Here is a 27895-nt window from a genome sequence, read left to right on the forward strand (position 1 = left end):
AACGCCCAAATTAATCAAAACTTTATTTGTTAGTGGTTGAACATTTTACTCCTGTTTACTTGGAATTGGCTTTTGATTAAAAACTCCTTTGCATAGTAATTATCACTGCGCCAAACCTTGTAATTTCACATAGTCTGTAGACTACTCTCAAGTTACACGTTTTCATGCTTTTCACATGAAAAACTATGAAGTATCCTTTACATTACAGCTATTTCTTCATTTTGAGACATTTGTATTTGCAATTTAATTAGCTTTTTTTTGCTACGACCTGCATATTAAAGTCAGAATCTCAGTGTGTTGGATATTGAAGCAGTACGATTTTAACGAAACATTAATTTAATGGTTCAAACGTTAGTACCACGGCCCTTATTCCAACTCGGAATTATGGTGATGATAGCTCAATCACCTGAGCTGCATGCTTGTCATCTGTGGACTGATTAAAAAGCAGGAGAGAGAGAGAGACAGAGAGAGATCCCTTCTGCGGGCCTGGTCAATTGAGTTAATATCTGAGCCATTATGTTAGTTTCCTGAGACAGCTAACTGTGGGGGCCTCTGCTCCTCGACACCCCCCCCCCCCAATGGACCTCGGCCAGCTGCAAGAAGGACTGTAGTCTTTCATTTATGTGGTATGTGCTCTTACCAGGTGAACCTCTGGGGGCGCCCTGTCTTTTGGTTTCATAAAGAAAACACATTTTAAACAACAATATATGAATGTCTTTTTTATTTTTTAATTTATTTTATCCAATCTATGTTAGAGTATGTTAATGCAATAACTTACACAATTGTGGTGGTTGTATATTGTCTCCCTGCTCTTCTATTGAGACATTTCGATCGTCTCTAGACACAGGATCTGACACCAAGGTCAAGATTAAATGTATCCCCTGAGCAAAGCAGGCAGGCCCTATTGGCTCAATGGTAAACAAAAAAAAGGTCAGCGCTTGCGCAGGAAACCGGGTTCGAATCCGGGGTAGAAGAAGAAGAGGAAAGTTACATAGTGCTGTTTTAAGTGTTTATTTTGGAGGAATGTGCTCTGCAACTGGACCAAGTTGTGAGCCACTTTAAGGTGGTTATTGAAGACAGTATGCAGTGGTGTAAAAAGTACTCAAATGTTTTACTTAAGTAAAAGTATCAATACTGCAATGTAGAAGTACTCTGTTACAAGTATAAGTCCGGATTTCAAAAATGTACTTGAGTATCAGTATAAAAGTATTGGTATCAAAATGAATTGGAATCAAAAACTTAAAGTCTCAAAAGTAGAAAGTACAGTTGCAAGTTTTCAAATAAAATATCATTTGAAAATAGCCGATCTACAAGCTCACAATGCGTCGCATCGCGACGCATTGTGAGCTTGTGGATCTGCTATTTTCTAATGGCCTAAATGTATAAGGGCTGAAGTGATCAACAAAATCAACTAGTAACTAAAGTTTTCAAATACTTGTAGCGGAGTTAAAGTACAATATTTGCCTCTGAGATGTAGTGGAGTAGAAGTAAAGGTATTGGAAATTGGGAATACTCAAATCAAGTACAAATACTGTACTTAAGTACAGTACTTGAGTACATGTACTTAGTTACTTTCCACCACTGGAAGTCATTAGGGACACAGCGCATGCTTTGGATACTGAGAGATCGCAAACAGATAGTACGAGATATTTTGCAATAACAGGCTTCACACTTTATCATTTGGTTTAACGGGCGTGTTAATTGTAGAAATGGAGCAAACAGCTGCTATAGTCCAGTGTTGTGCTCTTCTGCACAGCCTGTAGTCTCAATGCTGCCAGGTTTTGCAAGAGAAATAAGCAACCAGGTCTATGAAAACAAGTCCAAAAGAAGCCTAATGAACACTTTAAACCTATCGCATCGGCTATATGAAAATAGCCATCTGTCGCAATCCGACGCGTCGTCAGCTTGTAGATCTGCTATTTTCAAAAAACTAAATCTTGAACAAAAGTAAATCTTGAACAAAAGTAATTATTATATTATATATTTTTTTGTGGACAATTATTACATATTCATTTGGGGCTTGTTGACATGAAAATGTCTGAGAACCGCTGGTTTAAACAACATACAGGAAACAAGCCCAAATAAGCAACTACACTTTAGAAACAAGCCCAAAAAAGCAACTACACTTTAGAAACAAGCCCAAAAAAGCAACTACACTTTAGAAACAAGCCCGAATAAGCAACTACACTTTAGAAACAAGCCCGAATAAGCAACTACACTTTAGAAACAAGCCCAAAAAAGCAACTACACTTTAGAAACAAGCCCAAAAAAGCAATTACACTTTAGAAACAAGCCCAAATAAGTCTACACTTTAGAAACAAGCCCAAATAAACAACTACACTTTAGAAACAAGCCCAAAAAAGCAACTACACTTTAGAAACAAGCCCAAATAAACAACTACACTTTAGAAACAAGCCCAAATAAACAACTACACTTTAGAAACAAGCTAAAAAAAAAACACAACCTGCAACTGCCAATATTTACTAGCAACTTTTTCAGAAAAACAAGCCCCCTGCAAAGTAGCTTATAATAAGCAGACATGGCAACACTTTGTAGTCTCAGAAACTTGGCACAGGGGCCTTTGACCAAGAAGACTGTCTCTGCATGAGTCTATTTAGTAATACTGTCATGCTTCACTATTCACTTCACCCCGTGAGAAAGTACAGCTCTTTCACTCAGTGTTTTCAAACTGTTTTACACTTTCTGTTTTGTTGTTGCTGTTGTTGGGTTTTTCATCTGTATTTTTCTCAAAGAGAAAACATATAAATGGGAGGAAAAGGCAACATTGAGAAATGTATCAGTGGGATACAAGAAGATGAACATGCACAGTACATCATTATCAGACTTACATTTGTCCTTTAACTTCTTGTTTATGCCCCAAAATGACTGGATATACAGGTTTTGTAGCAATTGTAGAAATATCAGACCTTAATTGTCAAATGTTCAATTATCTTCTAATCATATAATGGGAGGGAAATACAACATTGAGAAATGGCATTCAGTACACTCTGGTAGGAAGGAAGGTAATTGGAAGAGTGGGCACTAAGGAAGAGTGGGCAGTGGGCACCTCGATGTCTTAAGTAATGTAAAGCAGTGGTTCTCAAACTTTTTCAATGTCAAGGACCCCCAAATTGACACTTATTAGCCCGCGGACCCCCATTCGAAAAGATATGCCAGGGACCCCCATAAGAGAAGATTTTTACAGCTCTAGCAGTGATTCTCAATCATTGTAATTTAAGGTTTGACATGCATTATTAGGCTACGGACCCCCATTTAATGGCATTTCTATCCCTGGGACCCCAATTCATATTGTAAAATCAATGTTAATTTAACTCTGAGAGTGTACAAATGGAACCAAATGGACCCGTTAGGGTCCATTTGGTTCCATTTGTACACTCTCAGAGTTATAGACCCATAAGGGTCCATTTGGTTTCTATCCATCATTTAGCTGGGGACCCCCTGGAACCCCCTCAAGTACCCCTGGGGGTCCCCGAGAACCAATGATGTAAAGTATACATGATTTGAACATGATCGTCATTGAACATTTCACAATTATGGTCTAATATTTCTACAGTATTTCCACTCTTCTTGCATCCAGAAGGAAGATGCAGTAGGCTATGATGACAGTACATTGTGCTCCATACTCAAAGAAGAGACTGGAATAATTGCTCATTTTGGTTTTTCTTTTTGGAGTTTAAAAACAAGATCATTCTAGCATGGAACTTGCTTCATGTATATTGTTTTGTTTTCCTCATTATTGCATGTTTTATAATCCCAGTCAGAGCTAAATGCTCTAGTTCAGTGCTTCACAAACGTTCTTGTGTCAAGGCCCTCCAAAATTGATTGAGCCGCGCGGACCCCCATCTGAAAATGTATTATGGCCCCAGAAGAGAAGACGTAATTTTATGAAAAGTTTTCCAAACATTTTCGTTATTTTTACGAATATTTTCCCAAAAATAGCAGATCTACAAGCTTGCAGCGCTGCAAGCTTGTAGATTTGCTATTTTTGAATAGCTAACATATAATGGATAAAGTGGTTAAAATGATTGTGATGCTATGTTAACTTATTTTCCCGAGGACCCATTGGAACCCCTCTCCTCCCCAAGGACCCCTGGGGGTCCCCGGACCCCACTTTTTATGGTTGGATGATATCTAACCAGTCCTGTTTGGTGTAGAGGGGAAGAATGTCTATATCTATACCTTTATGCTGGAACACCAGTTATGATTACATGTTCAAACATATCAGTATGCTCATAATGTCAGAGATAAGATGTGTGATGAATGACTGAGTGTTAACAAAAATACATATTTATTTTATTCAAGTTGTAGTCTCACATTAATTGTTAGCCATTTTCTGCAATTTCTTGTAATTTCACTGGGTTTGGGAGGGCTGTGTTAAAGGGATAGTTCACCCCCAAAATGATTTTTTTCCTATGGATTAGTCACCCCATGGAGACTTTTTTAAGTTTTTGTCTCATCCCTAAGCCAATAATTTGATGACCGGTAGGTCCGGAACCGCTGACCTACCGGCCCACTGGTCATCAAATTATTGGCTTAAGAATGCTACAAAAACTAAAAGATATCCATGAATTCAAGTCTCCATGGGGTGACTTATCGATTGAAAAAATGTGAACTATCCCTTTAAAAATGGACATGGTCTTTATTGTGAACCTTCTTGGTCAAACATTCCATTATGTGGTATTATTATGTTTGATAAACTGGAAAAATAAAAGCCAGACATTGTTACATAAATATCATCTACTCAATGTTTCTCAAAACCAATAAAAAACAAAGTTTGAATGAAAACAAAGGAAGTATCTTGAGTCATTTATTATTATTATGACACAATGAAAACAGTAATCAGGCCTGGAGAGACAATCAGTGGTTTGCAGTCTTATTAACCCTGGTCTGGAGCGCCATCTTGTGGTGAGAATACCAATTACAATTTATAGACATTTAGCAAAGTGGCTCTCACACTTCTTCAAGTCAAGGACCCCCAAAATGTATATTCATTTGGTGGACCCCCATCTGAAAAGGTTTTGTGCCAGGGACCCCCACAAGAGAATTCAAAACTATGTAACATTTTCCAAACATTTTCAAAAATAGCAGATGTAAGCACTTTAGACAGTTACTAGTTACTTTGCAGATATACATTATTACATTATAAAACATACATTAACCACTTTAGCCCCATTTTACACATAGGCTATTTGAAAATAGATGATCTACAATCTAACAACGTGTCACGAGACGACGCATTGTGAGCTTGTAGATCTGCTATTTTCAAAAGATTTGTATACATTTTAACTTGTGAAATGGGACATTCTGCACATTGAGTACTTTTACTTTTGGTACTTTAAGTACATTTTGATACCAATAATGTTGTACTTTTACTCAAGTATATTTTTAATACCTTACTTTTACTACTACTACTATTACTAAGTATTTCTACTTCTACACTCCACTGCATTAAAAAAACAAGCAATTTCAATTCAATTCAATTCAAAGGGCTTTATTGGCATGAGAAAACATACGTTTACATTGCCAAAGCAGAAAGCACAATACAACAATACAGAAATACAATATAATAAAAAAAAAAAAAAACAAGCCCAAAGTCGCTTATAATTAGCAGACATGGCAACGCCGGGGATACTGCGTAACCAAAAAAACGACAGTAGTCTCGCGCGAGGGAAAACAGCCAGATCTACAAGCTCACAACGCGTAGCGAAGCGACGCGTTGTGAGCTTGTAGATCGGCTGTTTTCCCTCGCGCGAGACACGGCGCATGCTCAGAAGCTGTGCGCTTCAACCAAGCCCCCCCCCCCCAGAACCACGGAGAACGGTCGACGCTTCAGAAGCCTGGTGGCTAAAATGTGGTATTGCAGGGACTTCCGCATTTAAACCACTACCGCGCACGCTCCCACCGTCTGAAATGTTAGGGCGCATGCTCCGTTGGCTCCAAAATGGAGCCCATCCAGGAAGTAGACGAAGTTCCGGGTGTTCCACGCGCTCGTGCGAGTAACTTTCACTGGAAATGAATAGCTCGAGGAGGCGGAGGGGCCGTCCGTCCGTTCTCTAGATATATCACAATTCTAATGGTTTGGTTTCCAACGGACAAGAAACAGTATTTCCTGTTACTAAAACTGAGACCGTAGAGATGATGATGATGATGGCAGGACTAAGGAAAGCGTCCCTGCTTCGTGGAGGTAACATTTAATACGTTTATTATTAGGTTTATTGGGTTTATTTTGACCTGTAAAAAGTGCATTGTTATTCATTGCAAAACAAGCTCGAGGGAAATTGACAGACAGCAGGAAGAGGAAGACAGTTTGTTTTTTAGCTGATGATGCTCTGCTCTCTGCTCCAGTCTAACTATAGGGCTGCTGCCTGCTAACAGTCTAACTACTAGGGCTGCTCTCTGCTAACAGTCTAACTACTAGGGCTGCTGCCTGCTCCAGTCTAACTACTAGGGCTGCTGCCTGCTAACAGTCTAACTACTAGGGCTGCTCTCTGCTCCAGTCTAACTACTAGGGCTGCTGCCTGCTCCAGTCTAACTACTAGGGCTGCTGCCTGCTCCAGTCTAACTACTAGGGCTGCTCTCTGCTCCAGTCTAACTACTAGGGCTGCTCTCTGCTCCAGTCTAACTACTAGGGCTGCTGCCTGCTCCAGTCTAACTACTAGGGCTGCTCTCTGCTCCAGTCTAACTACTAGGGCTGCTGCCTGCTCCAGTCTAACTACTAGGGCTGCTGCCTGCTCCAGTCTAACTACTAGGGCTGCTGCCTGCTCCAGTCTAACTACTAGGGCTGCTCTCTGCTCCAGTCTAACTACTAGGGCTGCTCTCTGCTCCAGTCTAACTACTAGGGCTGCTCTCTGCTCCAGTCTAACTACTAGGGCTTCTCTCTGCTCCAGTCTAACTACTAGGGCTGCTGCCTGCTCCAGTCTAACTACTAGGGCTTCTCTCTGCTCCAGTCTAACTACTAGGGCTGCTGCCTGCTCCAGTCTAACTACTAGGGCTGCTGCCTGCTAATGCTGTTCACATTTATGTTCATTTATTTACTGCTTTTTTTGCTCCATTTTATAACTAGGTTGTGTTGTTTGTAGCAGGCATTGCTACATCTGTGTAGCTGACATGAACAGTCCATGTTATTCATTGCAGACAGTGGCGTGCACAGACATTTTGAGGGGCAGGTGCTCAAGTAAATTATACTTTTTTTTGTTTACTTGGTCTGCTCTTTTTTCCCTCTACCACCTATACCTCTTTGCCAAAAATAGCCGATCTACAAGCCCACAACGCCTCGCAGCGCGAGGCGTTGTGGGCTTGTAGATCTGCTATTTTTGGCTAAAGTTCTCCTCAGAAAAGGGATGCTAGGTTTCGAGTGGTTATGGTAAAAATAAAAATCATATCACATAAAGATTTGGCGGACCCCCTGTCGTAACTCTGAGGACCCCCAAGGGGTCCCGGACCCCTGTTGAAGACCCCTGCTGTAAACTGAAAAAAGGGCACTTCTGGTCAAGAGGGCAAAGGGCAGGTGCTCTAGCACCACCTAGAGTCTATCTGTGCACGTCCCTGTTGTTTGTAGCAGGCATTGCTACATCTGTGTAGCTGACATGAACAGTCCATGTTATTCATTGCAGAGAGGAGGAGGAAGGACCCACACTCAGTTTAGCTGATGATGGTCTACTCTCTGCTCCAGTCTAACAGTACATAACTACTAGGGCTGCTGCCTGCTAATGTTGTTCACATTTATGTTGATTTATTCATTGTTTTTGCCTTATGTTGGTACACTAGATGGTGTTGTGTTGTTTGTAGCGTTCATTGCTACTGTGTAGCTGACCTAAAACAGTCCCACGTTATTCATTGCAGCGAGGAAGGAAGGAGGACCCCACATTTTTTAGTCAGTACAGTAGATCATCGGTTCTCAAATAAGTGGGGGGTCCGGGGACCCCCAGGGGTCCTTGAGGGAGTTCCAGGGGCAGGGCTGCCAACACTCCTGGATGTTTTTCTCTAGCTTTGTTGTAAACCCTTTCCAGTGAAAGTATTCACCTGTTTCCTAGGCTGTGTGTTTTCCACTTCCTGTCGGATTTCATTGGATATCATTAGTCATCTGACCAGTTTCATTGGCTTTCATTGGATCAAGTCGACAGGAAGTGGAACACACACAGGAAGTGAAAAGCCTAGGAAACAGGTGGATATAATGTTTATTTTGCAATGTTGACAATGCAATGTTATATATTGGTGTGTGGGTTGTGTGGGTTGCCCCCCCCCCAAAAAAAAAAAACAATGTTGCCCTGTCCAGGGGGTCCCCAGCTAAATGATGGATGGTTAGGAACCAAATGGACCCTTATGGGTCTGTAACTCGGAGAGTGTACAAATGGTCCATTTGTACACTCTCAGAGTTAAATTAACAATATAAATTACAATATAAATTGGGGTCCTAGAGAAATGTCATTGAAATGCCATTAAATGGGGGTCCGTAGCCCTTAATGCATGTCAAACTGGGGGTCCTTGAAATTAAAATGGTTGAGAATCACTGCGAGAGCAGTAAAAAATCTTCTCTTCAGGGGGTCCCTTGCATGTCTTTTCAAATGGGGGTCCGCAGGGCTAATAAGTGACAATTTTGGGGTCCTTGACATGAAATAGTTTTTAGAACCACTGCTCTACAGGACTATTGTCTGCAAGTGGATCTTGAGAGTGTACAAATGGAACCAAATGGACCCGTTAGGGTCCATTTGGTTCCATTTGTACACTCTCTGAGTTCAATTAACATTGATTTTACAACATAAATTGGGGTCCCAGAGATAGAAATGCCATTTAAATGGGGGTCCGTAGCCCTAATGCATGTGAAACTGGGGGTCCTTGAACTTAAAATGTTTGAGAATCACTGCTAGAGCCGTAAAAATCGTCTTTTATGGGGGTCCCTGGCATATCTTTTCAAAATGGGTCCGCGGGCTAATAAGTGACAATTTGGGGGGTCCTTGAAATGAAAAAAGTTTGAGAACCACTGCAGTATATCTACTAGTGCTGCTGCACTAATACTGCTGCTGTTTGTTCACATTTATGTTCATTTATTCGCCATAATGGTTTGCTCGTGTTGTTTCCGCTGTCTTTTTACAGTGGTGGTGTGTGTCTTCCTGAGCTCTACGGTGCTGGCAGTGGTGGAAGATCTGGACGACACGTAAGTGATGCTGTTTCTGTTTGGCCTCACCTCAGTGTCCTTCCTGTAATGGTTCTCAAGGTTGTACTTTAATGTTACATCTTGTGTACAGGACAGGTACAGTACATAAAGGTAAAACTTATTTGCGTTTGGCTTCCTTCAGACAATGCAGCAGCATATTAGGTAACAATTATATGGCCACATTTTAGCCTTTATGCAACCTGTAATGGTCACATTGTAGCCTTTATGCAACCTGTAATGGTCACATTGTAGCCTTTATGCAACCTGTAATGGTCACATTGTAGCCTGTATGCAACCTGTAATGGTCACATTGTAGCCTGTATGCAACCTGTAATGGTCACATTTTAGCCTGTATGCAACCTGTAATGGTCACATTGTAGCCCAGGGCCAGGGGTGATGCAACTTTGATGATGTAGAGGGCCACTATATTTCCACACTCACTCCAGGGGGACACATTGCATATACTGTACAGAAACCTCTTATCTCCGTATTTTAACTTTTCGCGTAATTCGTCATTCTATGTCACACAAAAGTAGCAAAAATAGCCAATCGAGAAGCTAAAAACGCGTCGCAGTGCGATGCGTTTTGAGCTTGTAGATCTGCTATTTTTGCAATTTTTTTTATTGGAATCCTTAAATGTAACATGTTGATTTAGTTTCAAATGCATTTAGTTGTACAGATGTTAACTTTATGAACTTAAATACAAATACGTTGGACATAAAAAAGACAATAAAATAATTCAATAATATACCAGTATTCTGATATTAACCTGCGGGCCGCATTAAAGGAGAATTTTGGACTAAAGTTTTCTTACCTTTTCTATGACGTTATGATATCTTAGGATGAATGGTACAGTAGAAAAATTTCATAACTTCACCCCTGAGCCGCCACAGCTTAAAAGGTGCGCGGATAGGCCTTAGGTTAGATCACATATTTTAACAGCTTTTATTTATTATTTTTTTTTGTGAGATCTGACGTTCATAGTGACAGAACACTATGCAACCAAAAAAAAAAAAAAAAAAAAAAAAACAGAAGTCTCGCTAGACGAGATTGAAATCTCGAGATTTCAATCTCGTCTAGCGAGACTTTTTTTTTTTTTTTGGGACAGTGTTCTGTCACTATGAACATCAGATCTCACAAAAAAAAAAAAAAAAAAAAAAGCTGTTAAAATATGTGATCTAACCTAAGGCCTATCCGCGCACCTTTTAAGCTGTGGCGGCTCAGGGGTGGAGTTATGAAATTTTTCTACAGCCGCATTAAGTGAAGGTGGGGGCCGCATGGGGCCCCCGGGCCGCCAGTTGCCCACGTATGAGGGAGTATAATGTAACCTGTAATGGTCACATTGTAGCCTATTTAATGCAAACCAGGAACAAACAAGACGCAGCATCAGTTTGTTGACTGCAAATATAAGCGTTTTTAAAGGCGTTGCGCTCGTTTGGCGAATAGCAGCAGCCGGCGTGTGTCAGGCAGCCTCTTAAGCTGTGTTTTCACTACAGGGCCAGTGTTTTACCTGCAAAACGGTTAGCATAACTTGCAGGAATGCCAATGGGACGAGAGACACCGAGCATGAGCCTTAACCCCTGGAACGCGTCTGTGTCACTTTTTCATTTGAGCTAAAAAGCATTATTTTACACTTTGGCTATTCAAAAATAGCAGATATACAAGCTCATAGCGCGGCACCGAGTGCCGCTCTATGAGCTTGTAGATCTGCTATTTTTGAAAAATCGTGAAAATGTGTGCAAATCTTTGAATATATATTGTTTTAATGCGAACATTTTTAACTAAAATCTTTGCTTCTGGGGGTCCCTGGAACAAAATATTTTGAGATGGGGGGGTCCGCGGCCAAATACATATAATTTTGGGGGTCCTTGACATGAAAAAGTTTGAGCACCACTGATATAGAAACATACGTTTTTCTGAATACTGTTGGGATTTAGAAGACATTTGTAGAATCGGCTTCAGGTCTTAGTGGGTTAATCACCCTCATTTACCCACATCTTTTACCTGTATGAAGACAAAACGTCTAATGGACTCAGGGGCGCTTTAACCTGGTGTGAGCCCTACCTACCTCCATCTCCACTGAAGTGGGTACAAAATGAGGAATTCATGAAAGACACAGCGTTGTGCACAGTTTGTTGTATACACAAATCCACGGAGCGCTGCCCTGTAGGGGGCGCCGCCATGGCGGCGGTGTCGGACTCGATCAGCTGCTGCTGCGCGGCGTGTCAGTCAGGCTGCAGTCACTGACTGCTCACGTTACTCTTTTACCCGCTTTTTACTAACTTTTACTGACACCAACTTTACAATGATGTACAGAAAATGGGGATGAGCCTGTGTAGTTTATGGCTGCTCCAACAGCCAAGCAGGTCAAGAGTAACCCGTGAACAGACGGACAGAACCGCAGCAGAAGCTGACAGAAGCTGTCCTACAGGACAGCGCTCCGTGGATTTGTGTATAGTGCCGCTAGTAGCCTACATCAGTGGTTCTCAAAGTGGGGACCCCCAGGGGTCCTTGAGGGAGTTCCCCAGCAAAATTATAGATAGTTAGGAACCAAATGAACCCTTATGGGTCTGTAAAACTCTGAGAGTGTACAAAACATTTGTACACTCTCAGAGTTAAATTAACATTGATTTTACAATATAAATTGGGGTCCCAGAGATAGAAATGCCATTAATTGGGGGTCCGTAGCCTAATAATGCATGTCAAACTGGGGGTCCTTGAAATTAAAGTGGATGAAAATCACTGCTAGAGCTGGAAAAATCTTCTCTTATGGGGGTCCTTGGCATATCTTTTCAAATGGGGGTCCACGGGCTAGTAAGTGTCAATTTGGGGGGTCCTTGACATGAAAAAGTTTGAGATCCACTGGCCTACATGATAAAGAAAGGGATTTTGTAGACATATGTATGTAGAATTGCCTACAGCAATTCAGGCAAAAATGACAGGCGCTGTAATGACAGTGCTGTAAGGCACGTCCGATTCAGTCAATTGGAAGCATGTTGCGCAGCAAAAATAGCCGATCTACAAGCTCTAGACGCATTGAGAGCTTGTAGATCGGCAGAACTTTGCTGCTAGTACGTACGCTCATTCATCCCACATTGAATGAATGGATGACAAATTCATGAATTTCATGAATGACCAGACAACCAATGAACAACACAAACATGACTGATGACATGGGGCTCAAATTATTATATATTCTTTTGCCAGCCAATCAGAGTAATGAAAAACCGTATGAATACAGGAGGTTGCATCAGCTGATGCAACCTCCTGTATTCATACTGTTTTTCATCTCATTACAGTTTGTGTGGTTTGTAATATTGTTTTTTCCTTGGGTAATTTATAGCAGTGGTTTTCAATGCTTTTCATATCAGGGTCCATTATTTATTGGTCATTTGAGCCACAGAACCACCGTTTGACGAGATTTAGACTCTCAGGCCCAAAACGTATAATATTTTGTCCACAATTCCATGCAGGCTGTATTGATGTTGGTTCCATAGGAGAGATGACAGGCAAAACGTTGATCAAAATACATTCTTTAATTAAGTAATGCAGATGTTTAACAATAATTTAACTTTGCATTCAAATCGAGGTCTACTGGTCAAAGCATGATAATAAAACTGGAACTTATGCAAATGTTTCTCTTCTTTTCCCCCCAGATTTAAAGATACCAGAGTCGACGATGTCTGGCTGGTGGATGTGAGTTCAAAACACACACACACACACACACACACACACACACACACACACACACACACACACACACACACACACACACACACACACACACACACACACACACACACACACACACACACACACACACACACACGCACTGACACACACACACACACACACACACACGCACTGACACACACACACACACAACACACGCACTGACACACAAACAGACGTGTCTAGGTCCATTCAGCGATGCTTGGCTCCATGGCTCTACTGTCCGGTGTTCATCCCGTACGGAAGTGGTGGCGTTGGGGTGGATGAAGGGGGGGTGGATGAAGGGGGGGGGGGGGGGGGGGGGGAAGGAGGGTGGGTGTGTGTTTAGTGAATGAGAAGTCATGCATGGCGGGCTGAAGCCGGGGGGCTTGGGAAGGGGTTTATGTTGTCTGGGGCTCTGGGTCATCATATCTCTGGCTCCAAAAGCTGCTTCCCCTCCCAGTTTGAATGGGGGGAGAGAGGAGAGAGAGAGAGAGAGGAGAGAGAGAGAGAGAGAGAGAGAGAGGAGAGAGAGAGAGAGAGAGAGAGAGGAGAGAGAGAGAGAGAGAGAGAGAGAGAGAGAGAGAGAGAGAGAGAGAGAGGAGAAGAGAGAGGAGAGAGAGAGAGAGAGAGAGAGAGAGAGAGAGAGAGAGAGAGAGAGAGAGAGAGAGAGAGAGAGCGCTAAGGGGGGGGGGGGGGGTGGGGGGGTGATTATACACACGCACAGAGAGAGGTCGGAGAGAGATCTCCAATCTCTGTTTCTCTTGCTTGATATCTAGCCTGGTTCCAGACAAATCTGCCAGCGTTCATTTTGAATTAGTTTTAGTCATAGTCTTTTGAATAAAATTCCGTTTTACCTCATATTTTTGTCATCTGGAAAGTTTTAGTTTTTGTCTAGTTTTAGTCGACTACATGTCGTAATTTTTTGTCGACTAAATATTAGTGCTGCACGATTCTTGCTCAAATGTGAATCACGATTTTCCTCCATAAGAATTGAGATCACGATTCTCACACAATTCTCTTGTAAATATAAAAATATTAAGCAAAACAAATATATATATATATTTTTTTTTATTGAAAAAAAAAATCGTCATAATTTAAAATCGAGATCGCATAGGTGTCTGAATCGAGATCACGATCTTTTTTCGATTAATCGTGCAGCACTACTAAATATACAGTTGATTTAGTCGGCTATAATGTACTTTGGCGGTGCCTTGATGCCGTCATAATGCCTGATTTTACACTTGGTTGCATGCTGAAAAATAGCCCGATTCTACAAGCTCACAACGCTAGTTTTAGTCGACAACATTAACACTGCTTGACGTACACTTACAACAGTGGCAACAAAGACCTGGAAAAGTAATGGAAAATGACAAAAAAATAGTACAGAGTTTCTTGGAAAATAAGTAGTTGTCCTTTAATATTGTATTGAGTGTATAACAAAAAGCGATGACTGCAGATTAGGTTTTCGTCAGTCGGCTGGGTGGTTTGTTCAGATGAAGCCCGAACCATCTTAATGATGGGAATAGTTGTCTTAAAGGAGAATTCCGGACATTTTAAGTGTTATCTTTGATGTGTCGTTACTCACCTACCAAACGTAAAAAGTGGCGTTGTTTTTTCCAGAGATTCCCCTGTCGTCATTTTTTCAACCCCCCTCCGTTGTCATAATGGGAGCGCGTGGGTTAGGGAAATTCGTCTATTATAACCGATGCAAAGTTAATTTTTTTCTCTACTACTACTCATTGTAGAGTCTCATGATAGTCAAACATGCGCTGAAAGTTCCTGAGAGGCTTCGCTAATGCCGAACGATTTAACACTGGTTGCTTGTTTCTTTCCAGAACCTGGCAACTTGGTGTTGCCAGGTAGAGAAACAAGCAACCAGTGTTAAAATCGTTCGGCATTAGCGGAAGCCTCTCAGGAACTTTCAGCGCATGTTTGACTATCATGAGACTCTACATATGAGTAGTAGTAGAGAAAAAAATTACTTTGCATCGGGGAATCTCTGGAAAAAAACAACGCCACTTTTTACGTCGGTAGGTGAGTAACGACACATCAAAGATAACACTTAAAAATGTCCGGAATTCTCCTTTAATGTTCAGACAGTTTACCTGAGAATAGTTATACTTTTATCAACGAGGCTTGGCACACTACGTCCTGGCTTGATCACTGTCTCTGTACAGTAGATGCTCATGACTCTATTGATGTGCAATGGAAATAGTTTATGATCTGGCTACCCGCTGACTAACTTGGCATGGAGCACCGAAGTCTGATGTCACTGCCACTAGAGGGCGCTGTTCCACGGGTTCGTGGCTTTATTTCTTTGTGTTGAAATCCCCATTTGGGAATCTTAGATCACGTCGTATAAGAACTGTGTTCCAAACATAAACACACCACCCTGGCGTTTTTGTCAGGGGGTTGGCTCTGCATCGTTTATGATATTCATTCATATTTGATACAGCCTGTTTTCTGGCGAAAATGGAATTAATTCTGCCTTAAAAGTCTTAAGAACTACTACTGTCCGGGTCTGAAATCACTGTCCCTACAGCAGCCGCATTCATGGGAAATGTAGTCTTTGGGTTGTTTGACTCCGTTTCTAGTGTTTTTTATTGTGTTAATCTTTGGGTAAATGTGTAAATTTACACCTTCAGTCGATGCTTCATATCCATATGAGTAAAAACGCCAGGGTGGTGTGTTTATGTTTGGAACACAGTTATTATATGAAGCGATCTAAGATTCCCCAATGAGGATATCAACACAAAGAGTAAAGCCACGGACCTGCGGAAAGCGCCCTCTACTGGCGGTGACGTCAGGACTTCGGCGCTCTATTGGCCAGACTGATACCGTGGATTCACTCTCACTTTTCCTCCCCGGTATCAGTCTGGACTTCAGAAAAGATCAGGATAAACACTTGAATCATTCTGATGTACTTGCTGGGTAATATTGACGTTTCACAAAGATGTGGTTATGTGTCGGGATATGAACTGATAAGGAACCCACAACACTGTGATGTGTTGTGTTCCCTGTATGAAGCTGTTGTGGAGTCTAGGGCAAACGTGTATATAATGCTAAGCCAGGGTGGAATGACCATGTTGAAGAGGCTAGAAAGGCTTTTAAAATATGGGCTGAGTCAGGCAAAGGCCTGCCCCAGCCTTGACGACCTTTGCGGGATTATGCAAAGGCTAAAATGTAACTTAGTTAGCATGTTATGTAGACAGATGCCAGGTCATTGTTGACCTGGCATCCTATAGTGTATAGTTTCAATGTACAGGCTGATGATAGGTTCTTGGTTCACGTATGTATTAGTTCAGGGGTGATGCAACTTTGATGATGTAGAGGACCACTATATTTCCACACTCACTCCAGAGGAACACATTGTATATACTGTCAGAGGGCAGAAAAGTCTTATCTCCGTATTCTAACTTTTTTCATAAATTAATGCCGTACTTCGCCATTCTATGTCACACAAATGTAGCAAAAATAGCAGATCTACAAGCTCAAAATGCATCGCATTTTGAGCTTGTAGATCTGCTATTTCAAGTCACTCTGCCGCTGATGTATTATTTATGATGTATTGTATGCTTACTGTAAGTCACTCTGGATTTAGAGCCTCTGCTAAATGCCTAAACTGTAAACTGTAAAGGTAGACATGGACCTCTGTTTGAAAAGATTTTTTTTAAAAATATGCTGTTTGTTTTATCAAAATAAATGAAGACACTATGAGGTCAAAATCTCTGCTAAGGAAGTTTAGTCTAAAAACTAAAGGGTGTTTTATTTTCTCTCTCTGCTCTGGTAGTTCTATGCACCATGGTGTGGCTACTGCAAGAAGCTGGACCCCATATGGCTTGAAGTCGGTGCCGAGTTGAAGAGCTCCGGGTCGCCGGTCCGAGTGGGAAAGATGGACGCCACTGCATATTCTGGTGAGGAAAAAAATCTTGTATTAAGCCAAGGATTAATTTGACCCCTTCCTGTCCTGTTGTTGTTGTTATTATTATTATTATGCTTTCTGCATTATGCATGATATATCATTCCAACCCAAGCTGACCAGAAAATGGGTACAGCACAGGGGTTGACACTACTAAGGTCTCAGAGACACTTGCCCGTCGGGCAAGTACAGGTCATGTTCTACTTGCCCACAGGTCTTGCCCACTTGCCTGAAAAGTAAATTGTCCTTTATAAAATGATAAGTAAAATGTTCACTTATTTTTTAACTTTCTACTTGCGAATTCTTGGGCTGCACGATAAAAAATGTCACACCTCAATATTTATGCCAAATATCTAATGAATAGCTTTGAATATGACTATGGGTTCACACTTGTTATTTTATATTTTTAAGTGTACTAACAGTGAAAACAGCACATTATAGGCCAATGGTGCTCTTATATATTACATTCCACAGACCTGAAGACAGTTACTTTCCCATAACTTTACTTTATTTGTTTATTTAGACAGGACAGAGCATATTAATGAACGTCACATGAACGTAAATACACCGGATTTAGCAAAGATGCTAATTTTCATCCGCAGTCCTCACACAAAATATAAAATCAGAAAAACAATAACATCAGAAAACAGACAAACGGTGAAATACAATTACATAACATCACATAGCCTAAAAATGAACCTAAAATATGATCACAAATGGTTGCAGCTTTGGTTTTCAAGCAACCATCTTTTCACATTGAATTTAAAAGATGGAAATGTAGCACAATCCCTTATATGTAGAGGAAGGCCATTACATGCTACACAACCCTGTACTGAGAGGACATTTTGACCGAAGGTTGACAACTTCGATACTTGACAACACTTGACAAAGTGCTCTTATTTTGAAGTCCACCGACCGGAAGTCAAGGGTTTACGTTCATCTGACTTGACATAATGCTGAGCTTTGACTGTTCAATAAACAAACGGAGGTAGTGGGCTGGCGCTCTAACCACGTTCAGCTGTCTAAAGACAGATATCTCGTTGCATCCCCACTCAAAATGCACACCTGCCCAGTCGGGCAACAACCCGATAACTTCACTTGCCCGAACATTTTATTTACCTGCCCCGGGCAGGCGGGCAGGCATTAGTGTCAACCCCTGCAGTATACCATTCTCTGCTTGAACACAGCTTTGGTGCAGAAGCTCTGATCAGCCGACCTTGAGCAGAACGCTCAACTACATACTACTGTATATAATATATATATATACTGTATATAAATCCAAGACCGGGAACGCATCTGTGTCATTTTTAGATTTCTTTGGGCTATTAAAAAATAACAGATATACAAGCTCATAGCACAAGCTTGTAGATCGGCTGTTTTTTGATAAATCGTGAACATTTTGAAAACTGTGAAAAATCATGAATCATGAGAACCACTGATTTAGCAACATAAATAAAAAAAAACTGTTAGGATTTAGAAGTCATTTGCAGAATTTGTAGAAGCTTTTTCATGTCGAGGACCCTTCAAAAAACATTTGGGGTGCTTGTATTTTGTCTCCCCGCTCTTCTATTGAGACGTTTAGATCGGGTCATCGTGTCTCACCTATAGACACAGGATCTCACACGAATCTTGACCTGAAGGTCAAGATTCCATTTATCCCCTGAGCAAGCAGGCCGTCTCTATTAGCTCAATTGTGTGAAACATTCTGCACTTGCGCAGGGAAACCCTGGTTCAAACCCGGGGTTTGAACCAGGGTTGAACCACCTCCGTTTGTTTTTGAGAGGAAAGTTACATAGTGCTGCTTTAAGTGTTGCGCAGAAGATAAAATATCTGTGCCGCTACAAGCTTGTAGATCTGCTATTTTTGAAAAATAGTGAAAATGTGTGCAAATCTTTGAATATATATATATATATATATATATATATATATATATATATATATATATATATATATATATATATATATATATATATATATATATATATATATATATATATATATATATATATATATATATTTCTAAAGCAAACATTTGTAACTCAAGTCTTTGCTTCTGGTGGAACAAAATATTTTGAGATGCAGGTCGACGGCCAAGTACTCATTTTGGGGGTCCTTGACATGAAAAAGGACCCCCGCTATGAGCTTGTAGATCTGCTATGTTTTAGTAGCCCCAAAGTATAAAATAATGGTTGTAGCTAAAAATCTAAAATGACACGGATGTGTTCCCGGATTGAATGGGTTAATATTTCTTTGAGGTAGAAATTAAACTCTCATGGAAACGGGTTTGGTTTGCAGTGGTTATTATTAGAGACGTGTCTGAAATGCCTGCTGTATTTTTTCACAAACACAACTTCTACAAGTTATGTCCACATCTGGAGCTTCAGTGTTAACACATTGGGTGCCAGAGGTTTATTAAAATATTATACGTTGAGTGCCTGCATTTCTTCCATCCACTTGCGTTATACGTTTCGTGCTGTAGAAGCCCCGACGCGGAAGTGCATGTAAACAAAGCGTGCGTGCGAGACGGCGGAGGGTCCCGACTAACGCCTGGAACAATAATATTTCCAACGCGATCCTCCATTGCAGCGTGATCGCCGATCGAAAACGGCTCGTTTCCACCACGTTAAAAAGAAATGGAGATATTAAGCTTTTAGTCAAGGAGACAACATTGAAAACGCCGACCGGAAGGATTTTTGACATGGAGACAGATCCAGCCTCTTCTTCTCAGAAACTCCTTGGGTGATGTCAAAGTTTCGTTTTAGCGCCCCACGTGGGCCACTCGTATAAAAATAGAATTGGGTCAAAAACGGTCCGGACCGTTTTCGGCACTTCTCGTTTGGATCCTCAAAAACGGTCCGGACCGTTTATGGCACTCGATGTGTTAATCCAGCCCTGAATGTGGCTGCCGTGGGTGTACAGTATGTTTGAATTAACTTGTTACTAGCGAATGCAAATGAAGGGAGATAGAGTGAGGTGATCGACTGAGCGTGGAGACCCTAATCCTGCTCGATGCACTCTTATTGGTCAGTTTTTACATTGCCCCCGTCCGTTTTAGAATTGATTTTAAGATCTTACGGTTTGTTTTTTACAGCCCAAAAAGTCTGTCTGTCCTGATGAAGGTCTAACGACCGAAACGTCCACCTAATATAAAGAGCAACGTCCCTGCAAAGAGCAACGTCCCTGCAAAGAGCAACGTCCCTGCAAAGAGCAACGTCCCGCACACCAGACAGTGTGCGGGACGGGACCTCTTTCTTTGGTTTGATTATCAGAGATATACACCTTCTGTCCTACGCACCCGTCACCAACCTTTTTGAGGTGTGCATCGACCTTCTATACGTTTTTACAGCCCTAAACGGGCTGCCCCCCCCCCTCCCCCTGTATTTGTCAGAGCTCATAAAACCGTACATCCCAGCCAGAGCCCTAAAGGTCAGCTGACCAGTCGCTCTTGATCGTGCCTAAAACCAGTTATAAGACCAGAGGTGACCGGGCCTTTGTAGCGGCTGGCCCTACAGACTCTGGAACACCTTTGCCCCTTTTATACTCGCTCTGCTCCTTCACTAGAGGCCTTTGAATCTCAAGGAATATATGTCACATTTTGTGAACTAGAGCCCATAAATTATATAATTTAGTAATATGGCAGGAATCATGTTCCTATATAATGAGCGGGTGGCTCTTTAAAAAGTCTCAGGGGGTTTTGTAACCCAGAGAGGGTACAAAATGGACCCTATGGGTCCATGTGGTTACACTCTCCCAGGGTTAAATTAACACGGTAAATAAATGCTGGTCCCTGTGTGTATTTTATATCTGTTGTATGTTGCCCCTTCATATTCACTCTGCTCCTTCACTAGAGGCCTTTGAATCTTTTATTGAAGACTCATTTCTATTTTATTAAAGACTCGCTTGATTGGGTACATTTTATAACTCTGTAATGCTGTTTTTAGCCCTTTTATTTCTGTTTGTAACTTATTATTCCTCTTTTTGTCGTCTTGTCTTAATCAGTTTTTCTTTATTGAGTTAAAGTAACGGTAACTATGAGGATTCCTCTGTGCTGCATTACTGGAAAGTTGTGGAAACATACCTGAGTCTGATACTCTGAGTTGATCTATTTTTCTATGTTGCAGGAATGGCTTCAGAGTTTGGTGTTCGTGGATACCCTACCATAAAACTGTAAGTATCATTCCTGGCTTTACTGATATCCATAAAACACCTCTGTAGTCTTATGATGCACATTTGAACCGCTCAAATACATAATGACAACATCTTGAATATATTGACTCATTGAAGAATTATGTTGCTACAAACTTGTAGTTTGCATTATGCTGTTTTTTTTTGAAAAAATCGTGAAAATGTGTGCAAATCTTTGAATATATATATACATGTTTTAAAGCAAAAAAAAATTACTCCGATCTGTGCTTCTGAGGGTCCCTGGAACAACATATTTTGAGATGGGGGTCCCCGGCCATATACATATCATTTTGGGGGTCCTTGACATTAACACGTTTGAGCACCACTGATATAGCAACACACTGGTAGGATTTAGAAAACATGATTGTAGATATGTATTTGGCCAGGGACCCCCCCCCCCACCATCTCAAAATATTTTGTCCCAGGGACCCCCCAGAAGCATGTGAAACAAAATTTGAGTTACAAAAAATATATATATTCAAAGATTTGCACATATTTTCAAGATTTTTCAAAAATAGCAGATCTACAAGCTCATAGCGCGGCACTCGGTGCCACGCTATGAGCTTGTAGATCTACTATTTTTTAATATCCAAAGACATTTTAAAATGAACAGATGCGTTCCCGCGGTCTTAATGGGTTAAAGATAAACAGAAGGCTTGACAATGTGTGATGTTTGCATAATGACAAACCTTCGTCTCCGCTGCCATGTGTTGTCCTTTGGGCGTCAAGGCACCTTCAGGGAACTCAACCACGTGGGAGTCAGCTGTTGTTGCCAAATAACCAAACCCTCAACAACAGCAATAACAACTAATTGTCTTTATACCATTAACTCATTCAGACCGGGAACACATCTGTGTCATTTTAAGATTTCTTTTGCTATTCAAAAATAGCAGATCTACAAGCTCATAGTGCGGCACCGAGTGCCGCACTATGAGCTTGTAGATCTGCTATTTTTGAAAAATTGTGAACATTTGTGCAAATCTTTGAATATATATATATATATATATATTTTTTTTTAACTAAAAGCAAACATTTGTAACTCAAATCTTTGCTTCTGGGGGGATTTTACAAATGTCTTCTAAAGCCTAACAGTTTTCTGAAAAAACTTATGTTGCTATAAAAATATATATATATAATCAATATATTTGCACAAATGTTCAGGATATTTTTTTTTCTTAAATAGCAGATCTACAAGCTCATACTATGCTATTTTTTGAATAGCCAAAGAAATCTAAAAATGACCCAGATGCGTTCCCGGTCTTAATGGGTTAATGCATTGCACATTGTTATGGATATTATTACTCCAGACATTATACTCTGATGGAATGTGTTTCATATCAATATTTTTTACGATGTGGCTCCTAGGGGCTGAGCCGTTCAGAAGAGTGTCTCTGTCTGTCTGTCTGTCTGTCTGTCTGGGGCTAATCTTACAAACCACTGACCAGCCGCAAATTTCATATTCCAGTAATCAAGGAATATTTGTCACATTTTGTGAACTAGAGCTCATAAACGATACGGTAATGTAGCAGGAATTACGCTCCTAATATAATGAGCGGTGCCGTCTCGGGGGGTGTTGTGACCCAGAGAGGGTACACATATGGACCTTTTATATGGGTCCATTTGGTTACACTCTCCCAGGGTTAAATTAACTAGATTCGCGGCCCTCACATCTAGGCCCGATCCAAGGTTGGTCCAGACGGAGTCCAAAACTCATCATCGTCACCAAAACATTTAGACTGTCATCCCTTCTAAATAGTCCATTTCCTCCTCATCCTTCAGGTGGTAATATCAAGGGATAGGCTGCTGGGGCATACATAGGGTGGAGTTCATGAATCTGTGTAGTCTCTCTGTGGCTAGGTGCATCACTTGTTGTTCTGTACAGTACAATGTCCCTATGCTCTATCTGATCTCCTGGTGCCACAATAACCACATCAGGGACATCAGGGTTAAAGGGCAAGACCACTTTGGTAGAGGTTTGAGTTGTGTAGTTACCTTGCCATGATGTAACTCCAAAGGTGGACTAGAAATCAAAAATAATTGCTCCATTGTTTAGAAATTGATAATTCAAAATATGCTCCTCATTGACCTACATTGTACGGTGAAACAGCTCTCAAAGTCAATCTTTTAGCATGTAAACAAACACAAACAAAGCTGATTCTGACAATATAGAGCATCACCAAACCCAGTACTGTTTGTTTTTTTAATAAAAATGTCTACTTCCTGTTGATTTTACTATTTGAAGATCCGGTCCGGGTTTTCTTCTTAATAAAAATAGCAAAATTATTTTTGATTTCTTGTCCACCTTTAGAGTTACATCATGGCAAGGTAACTACACAACCCAAACCTCTACCAAAGTGGTCTTGCCCTTTAAGGTGACATTTCTTTGCCCCCTGTGAGCTTTTAGCTTTGAACACTATTTTGAGTTCCCGAATTGGGTTTGCATTGAAGATTTCGGCACCGGTTTGAAAGGACTCTACTAAACGATTGACTGTCTTTAACTCATCTTGAATCAAGGTCAATGTGTCTTTCATAATAAGTTTGTCTCCTTTTGCTTGATGAAGGCGGTTCTTAATTTCATTATCTTGATCAAAGACAAAGATTTGTGAGAATTTGGGCTTCTTTGTGCGGTCAGGAAAGACTGCAGATGGAGTAATGTGGTACATCTGGCCACTCATCTTGAATGTCTTTGGTCCTTGTCCTTTGAACTCCTAGCCTCGCGTGGCCAGACAATATCACACGACACACTGCGTGGATATTAGTCTGGTCCCTATCAACGATAGATTTTTTTCCAAGGGGCGGTTACAAAAAGATCCAAACGGACTCTAATTGGTTAGACCTAAACCAATCAGAGCAGTGCTTCCTTGTACGAACGAATCAGAGCAGTGCTTCCTTGTACGTCATTGCTCCAAATAAGGTGATAAGCCCGCCCACATTTGGATACTGGGCCCCGATTGGTCCCGCACAACCTCTGCGGGAGAGAAATACATTCTCTATGGAGGGGGGCCAGACCTAATCTGCCGAGGGCTAAAGTGCATGCAATTTTGCAAAGGCAGATTCGTCTGGAACCAGGGTATTGAACTCCACTATCTTACCAGGGACGTTCTTGACGTGCTTGGCGCCTCGGGTCCGACGGCCCAGAGATAGTTTTCTTTTCCATGGCATGGCTCTGTAAGAGATATTTATGAACCAGGACGGCGACCTCTGCTGGCCTAGTCACTCTGCACACACGTCATGCGAAGTCCGCCCCCCTCTGCCTCTCCTCTCCTCTCCTCTCCTCTCCTCTCCTCCCTCCCCGCTTTGCTTTGTGGCCCTAACCTCTAGTCCCAACCTCCCAACCCATAGATATATATATAAAGGCTAGATGGCTCAAGGGGGCGGCGCAAGCGTAGCTCAACCGCGGCCATCTTGAAACAGTCATTCATAACATTATGTCTATGGTGCATGTACTTTGAAATAACCATAGCTTGCTCAATTTTCATCTGATTTTCAAACGGTTTGGTGTGTTGTAAACACCAAAGATGTAGTTATGATACTGCATACTTATAATTATAATCATGTTTTTTTTTTTAATATAATTTTAAGTATGCAGTATCATAACTACATCTTTGGTGTTTACAACACACCAAACCGTTTGAAAATCGGATGAGAATTGAGCACGCTATGGTTATTTTAAAGTATATGCACCATAGACATAATGTTATGAATGACTGTTTCAAGATGGCCGCCATGTGGCAACGTCGTACTCCATTGGCCAGCAGCGCGGGTGAGTCATCTAGCCTTTATATATATCTATGTCTCAACCTCCCAACCTCGGTCATGTGACAAAGAGGTCAGACTTCCTGTATCTGGTTGCTATGGCAACCTGCCAGATCAGGCTGAGGGTCTGATAGGAAAATCGGAGAATCAATCAAGCCGAGAGTTTCGTGTGAGATCCTGTGTCTATAGGTGAGACACCATGACACGATCTCTCAATAGAAGAGCGGGGAGACAAAATACAAGCACCCCAAATGTGTTTTGAAGGGTCCTTGACATGAAAAAGTTTCTACAAATCCTGCAAATGTCTTTGTACACACTCAGAGTTACATACCTGTAAGGGTCCATTTGGTTTCATTTGTACACTCTCAGAGTTACAGACCTGTAAGGGTCCATTTGGTTCCATGTGTACACTCTCAGAGTTACAGACCTGTAAGGGTCCATTTGGTTCCATTTGTACACTCTCAGAGTTACAGACCTGTAAGGGTCCATTTGGTTCCATGTGTACACTCTCAGAGTTACAGACCTGTAAGGGTCCATTTGGTTCCATTTTTACACTCTCAGAGTTACAGACCTGTAAGGGTCCATTTGGTTCCATGTGTACACTCTCAGAGTTACAGACCTGTAAGGGTCCATTTGGTTCCATTTATACACTCTCAAGGCGGTTACACAGCGGCGAATATGCGAATATACGCAAAATTCAGACTCGTTCCGAATAATTAAAAGACGCTTTTTTCGCTCCGCGAAACTGATGTGGAAGACTTGCATTGACTTTATAAGGTTATATTAAATATTTTAAAAGTAGGCTAACTCTCTTATCCTCTCATAGGGAATGCATTGGCAGCTGCAGTTCATCGTTCTAACGGACCTCGAGTAGCGGCGCTGTCTCAAAAGTGGGCGTGAAATTTGTAGTCCCCGTGTGTCTCTATATCAGTGGTGCTCCAACCTTTCCATGTCAAGGACCACCCAAAATGACATGTATTTGCCCGCAGACCCCCATCTGTAATGGGCTCTCTGTACCGTTAACTGTCGAGCTCATTTGAAGGAAACTGCCGATAGGATCACAACAGGGTTCATCACATTAAACCAAGTCAGATGATGAAACATCTCCGACAGACAACAGGAGACCTTTTTTCCCCCGACAATAGAAAGATGGCCGATAAAGACTTCCAGTTATTATTTTTTTGTCTCCCATGAGCTCATTAGGCCCTGTGGGCTGGTGCAACCTCGGCAGTCATGCCTGAAACTCCCGTTATACTCGGTTGGCACGACGCGACGCGCAGCCAAGTATAAATCACGTCTTTAATGGGTTCTGCACATTGCAGTCTCCTTCGCTAGGGCTCCTTCATTAGTTAGCTCCCTTGTTTTCACACCTGTACCGAGGGAACGGAAATGGAGCCGTTTAAAGATGTGATCATTCTAACTTGGATAGAAGGCCTTGAGGTTGGTTTCTCTCTCTCATGGCGTAGAGTAGACAATCCCCCCCAGAGCAGCTTGTTTTAGAAACGGGCAGTTAAGACACCTATTAGTGTCTTAAGAGCTCTTGTACCTGTGAGTCATCCTCTCCACAACATCTTTTCAGGCCGGAAAAGCAGTCGTAAGGATCTGTTCCGTTCGTTACGGTTTAAGAAACACTTTTGTCCCAACAGCAATTAGGCTCTTCAACTCCATGACCAGCCTCTAGGCCTATGAACTGGACTAATGGTCTTAGTTTTTAGTTTGAGTTATTTATGGGTCTATGTGCAATGACAAAGGATTATAATTAGTATTCTATGCTTATTCATAATATATATTTTGTATTTGACTCTCAGTTTTAACCTGTGCCCCCCCCCCCCTCTTTTTGTGATGTGTTTTTAACTCATTCAATGCCAATGAAATAAATAAATAAATTGCGAACTGTGCCAGCAATGTTTCAATGTTCTTATACCTTTTTCAAGTAGTCATAGAATATTTATCTCCACTATAATCGATCCCCTGATTGGTGCTAATCACTGAGGGTTATACTGTGTGGTTTCACAAATGTCAACGAGGTCATTGGAGAAATTGTCATTGAGAGAAAATGTGTCATAAAACCCTGAAAACTAGTATTGCAATGAAATGACCTTCCTTATGTTCCCCCCCCCCCCCCACACTCTATATCTTTTCTCACTCTTTCTATGGACATATCTTGTCTCTCTCACTCTTTCTATGGACATATCTTGTCTCTCTCACTCTTTCTATGGACATATCTTGTCTCTCTCACTCTTTCTATGGACATATATTGTCTCTCTCACTCTTTATATGGACATATCTTGTCTCTCTCACTCTTTCTGTGGACATATCTTGTCTCTCTCACTCTTTCTATGGACATATCTTGTCTCTCTCACTCTTTCTATGGACATATCTTGTCTCTCTCATTCTTTCTATGGACATATCTTGTCTCTCTCACTCTTTCTATGGACATATATTGTCTCTCTCACTCTTTCTATGGACATATCTTGTCTCTCTCACTCTTTCTGTGGACATATCTTGTCTCTCTCACTCTTTCTATGGACATATCTTGTCTCTCTCACTCTTTCTGTGGACATATCTTGTCTCTCTCACTCTTTCTGTGGACATATCTTGTCTCTCTCACTCTTTCTGTGGACATATCTTGTCTGTGTGTCTCTTGGTGTCTCTCTCAGGCTGAAGGGGGATCTGGCCTATAACTACAAAGGACCCAGAACAAAAGATGACATCATGGAGTTCGCCAACAGGGTGGCGGGGTAAGTCTTAACGTTCCATTTCAATGTCGACGGAGTACTTCGGATATTTTTACTTAAGTAAAAGTAGCAATGCCACAATATTTAAAAAAAATACTCTTGTTACAAGTAAAACGGTCTGTGTTCAAAATGTTACTTGAGTAAAAGTATTTACAAGTATTTGCATCAAAATATACTCACAGTACCAAAAGTAAAAGTTCCAAAAAGTTTGAAAATAGCCGATCTACAAGCTCACAACGCGTCGCAGTAGATCGGCTATTTTCAAATAGCCTAGGTATAAAATAGGGCTAAAGTGGTTCATGTATGTTTTATCATTTTTATCTGCAAAGTAACTAATAACTAAAGTTTTCAAATAATTGTAGTAGAGTAAAAAGTACAGTATTTGCCTCTGAGATGTAGTGGAGTAGA

At 41.2% G+C, this 27895-nt stretch overlaps 1 protein-coding gene across 1 annotated transcript in view; it reads left to right on the plus strand.

Moving 5' to 3' along the window:
• Window positions 1-6107: 6107 nt before the first annotated feature.
• Window positions 6108-27895, plus strand: part of LOC308077349 (protein disulfide-isomerase TMX3-like) — a 52377-nt gene continuing 30589 nt past the window's right edge. Inside the window, exons 1-6 of the mRNA XM_080418000.1 lie at window positions 6108-6205; window positions 9115-9175; window positions 12832-12871; window positions 16680-16803; window positions 20930-20975; window positions 27410-27490. Of these exons, the coding sequence (XP_080274126.1) occupies window positions 6157-6205; window positions 9115-9175; window positions 12832-12871; window positions 16680-16803; window positions 20930-20975; window positions 27410-27490 (401 nt within the window). The 5' untranslated portion in view covers window positions 6108-6156. The remainder of the gene's footprint in view (window positions 6206-9114; window positions 9176-12831; window positions 12872-16679; window positions 16804-20929; window positions 20976-27409; window positions 27491-27895) is intronic.

Source organism: Gymnoscopelus braueri (assembly GCF_963280865.1).
Source record: "Gymnoscopelus braueri genome assembly, chromosome: 21".
Classification (NCBI taxonomy): Eukaryota; Metazoa; Chordata; class Actinopteri; order Myctophiformes; family Myctophidae; genus Gymnoscopelus; species Gymnoscopelus braueri.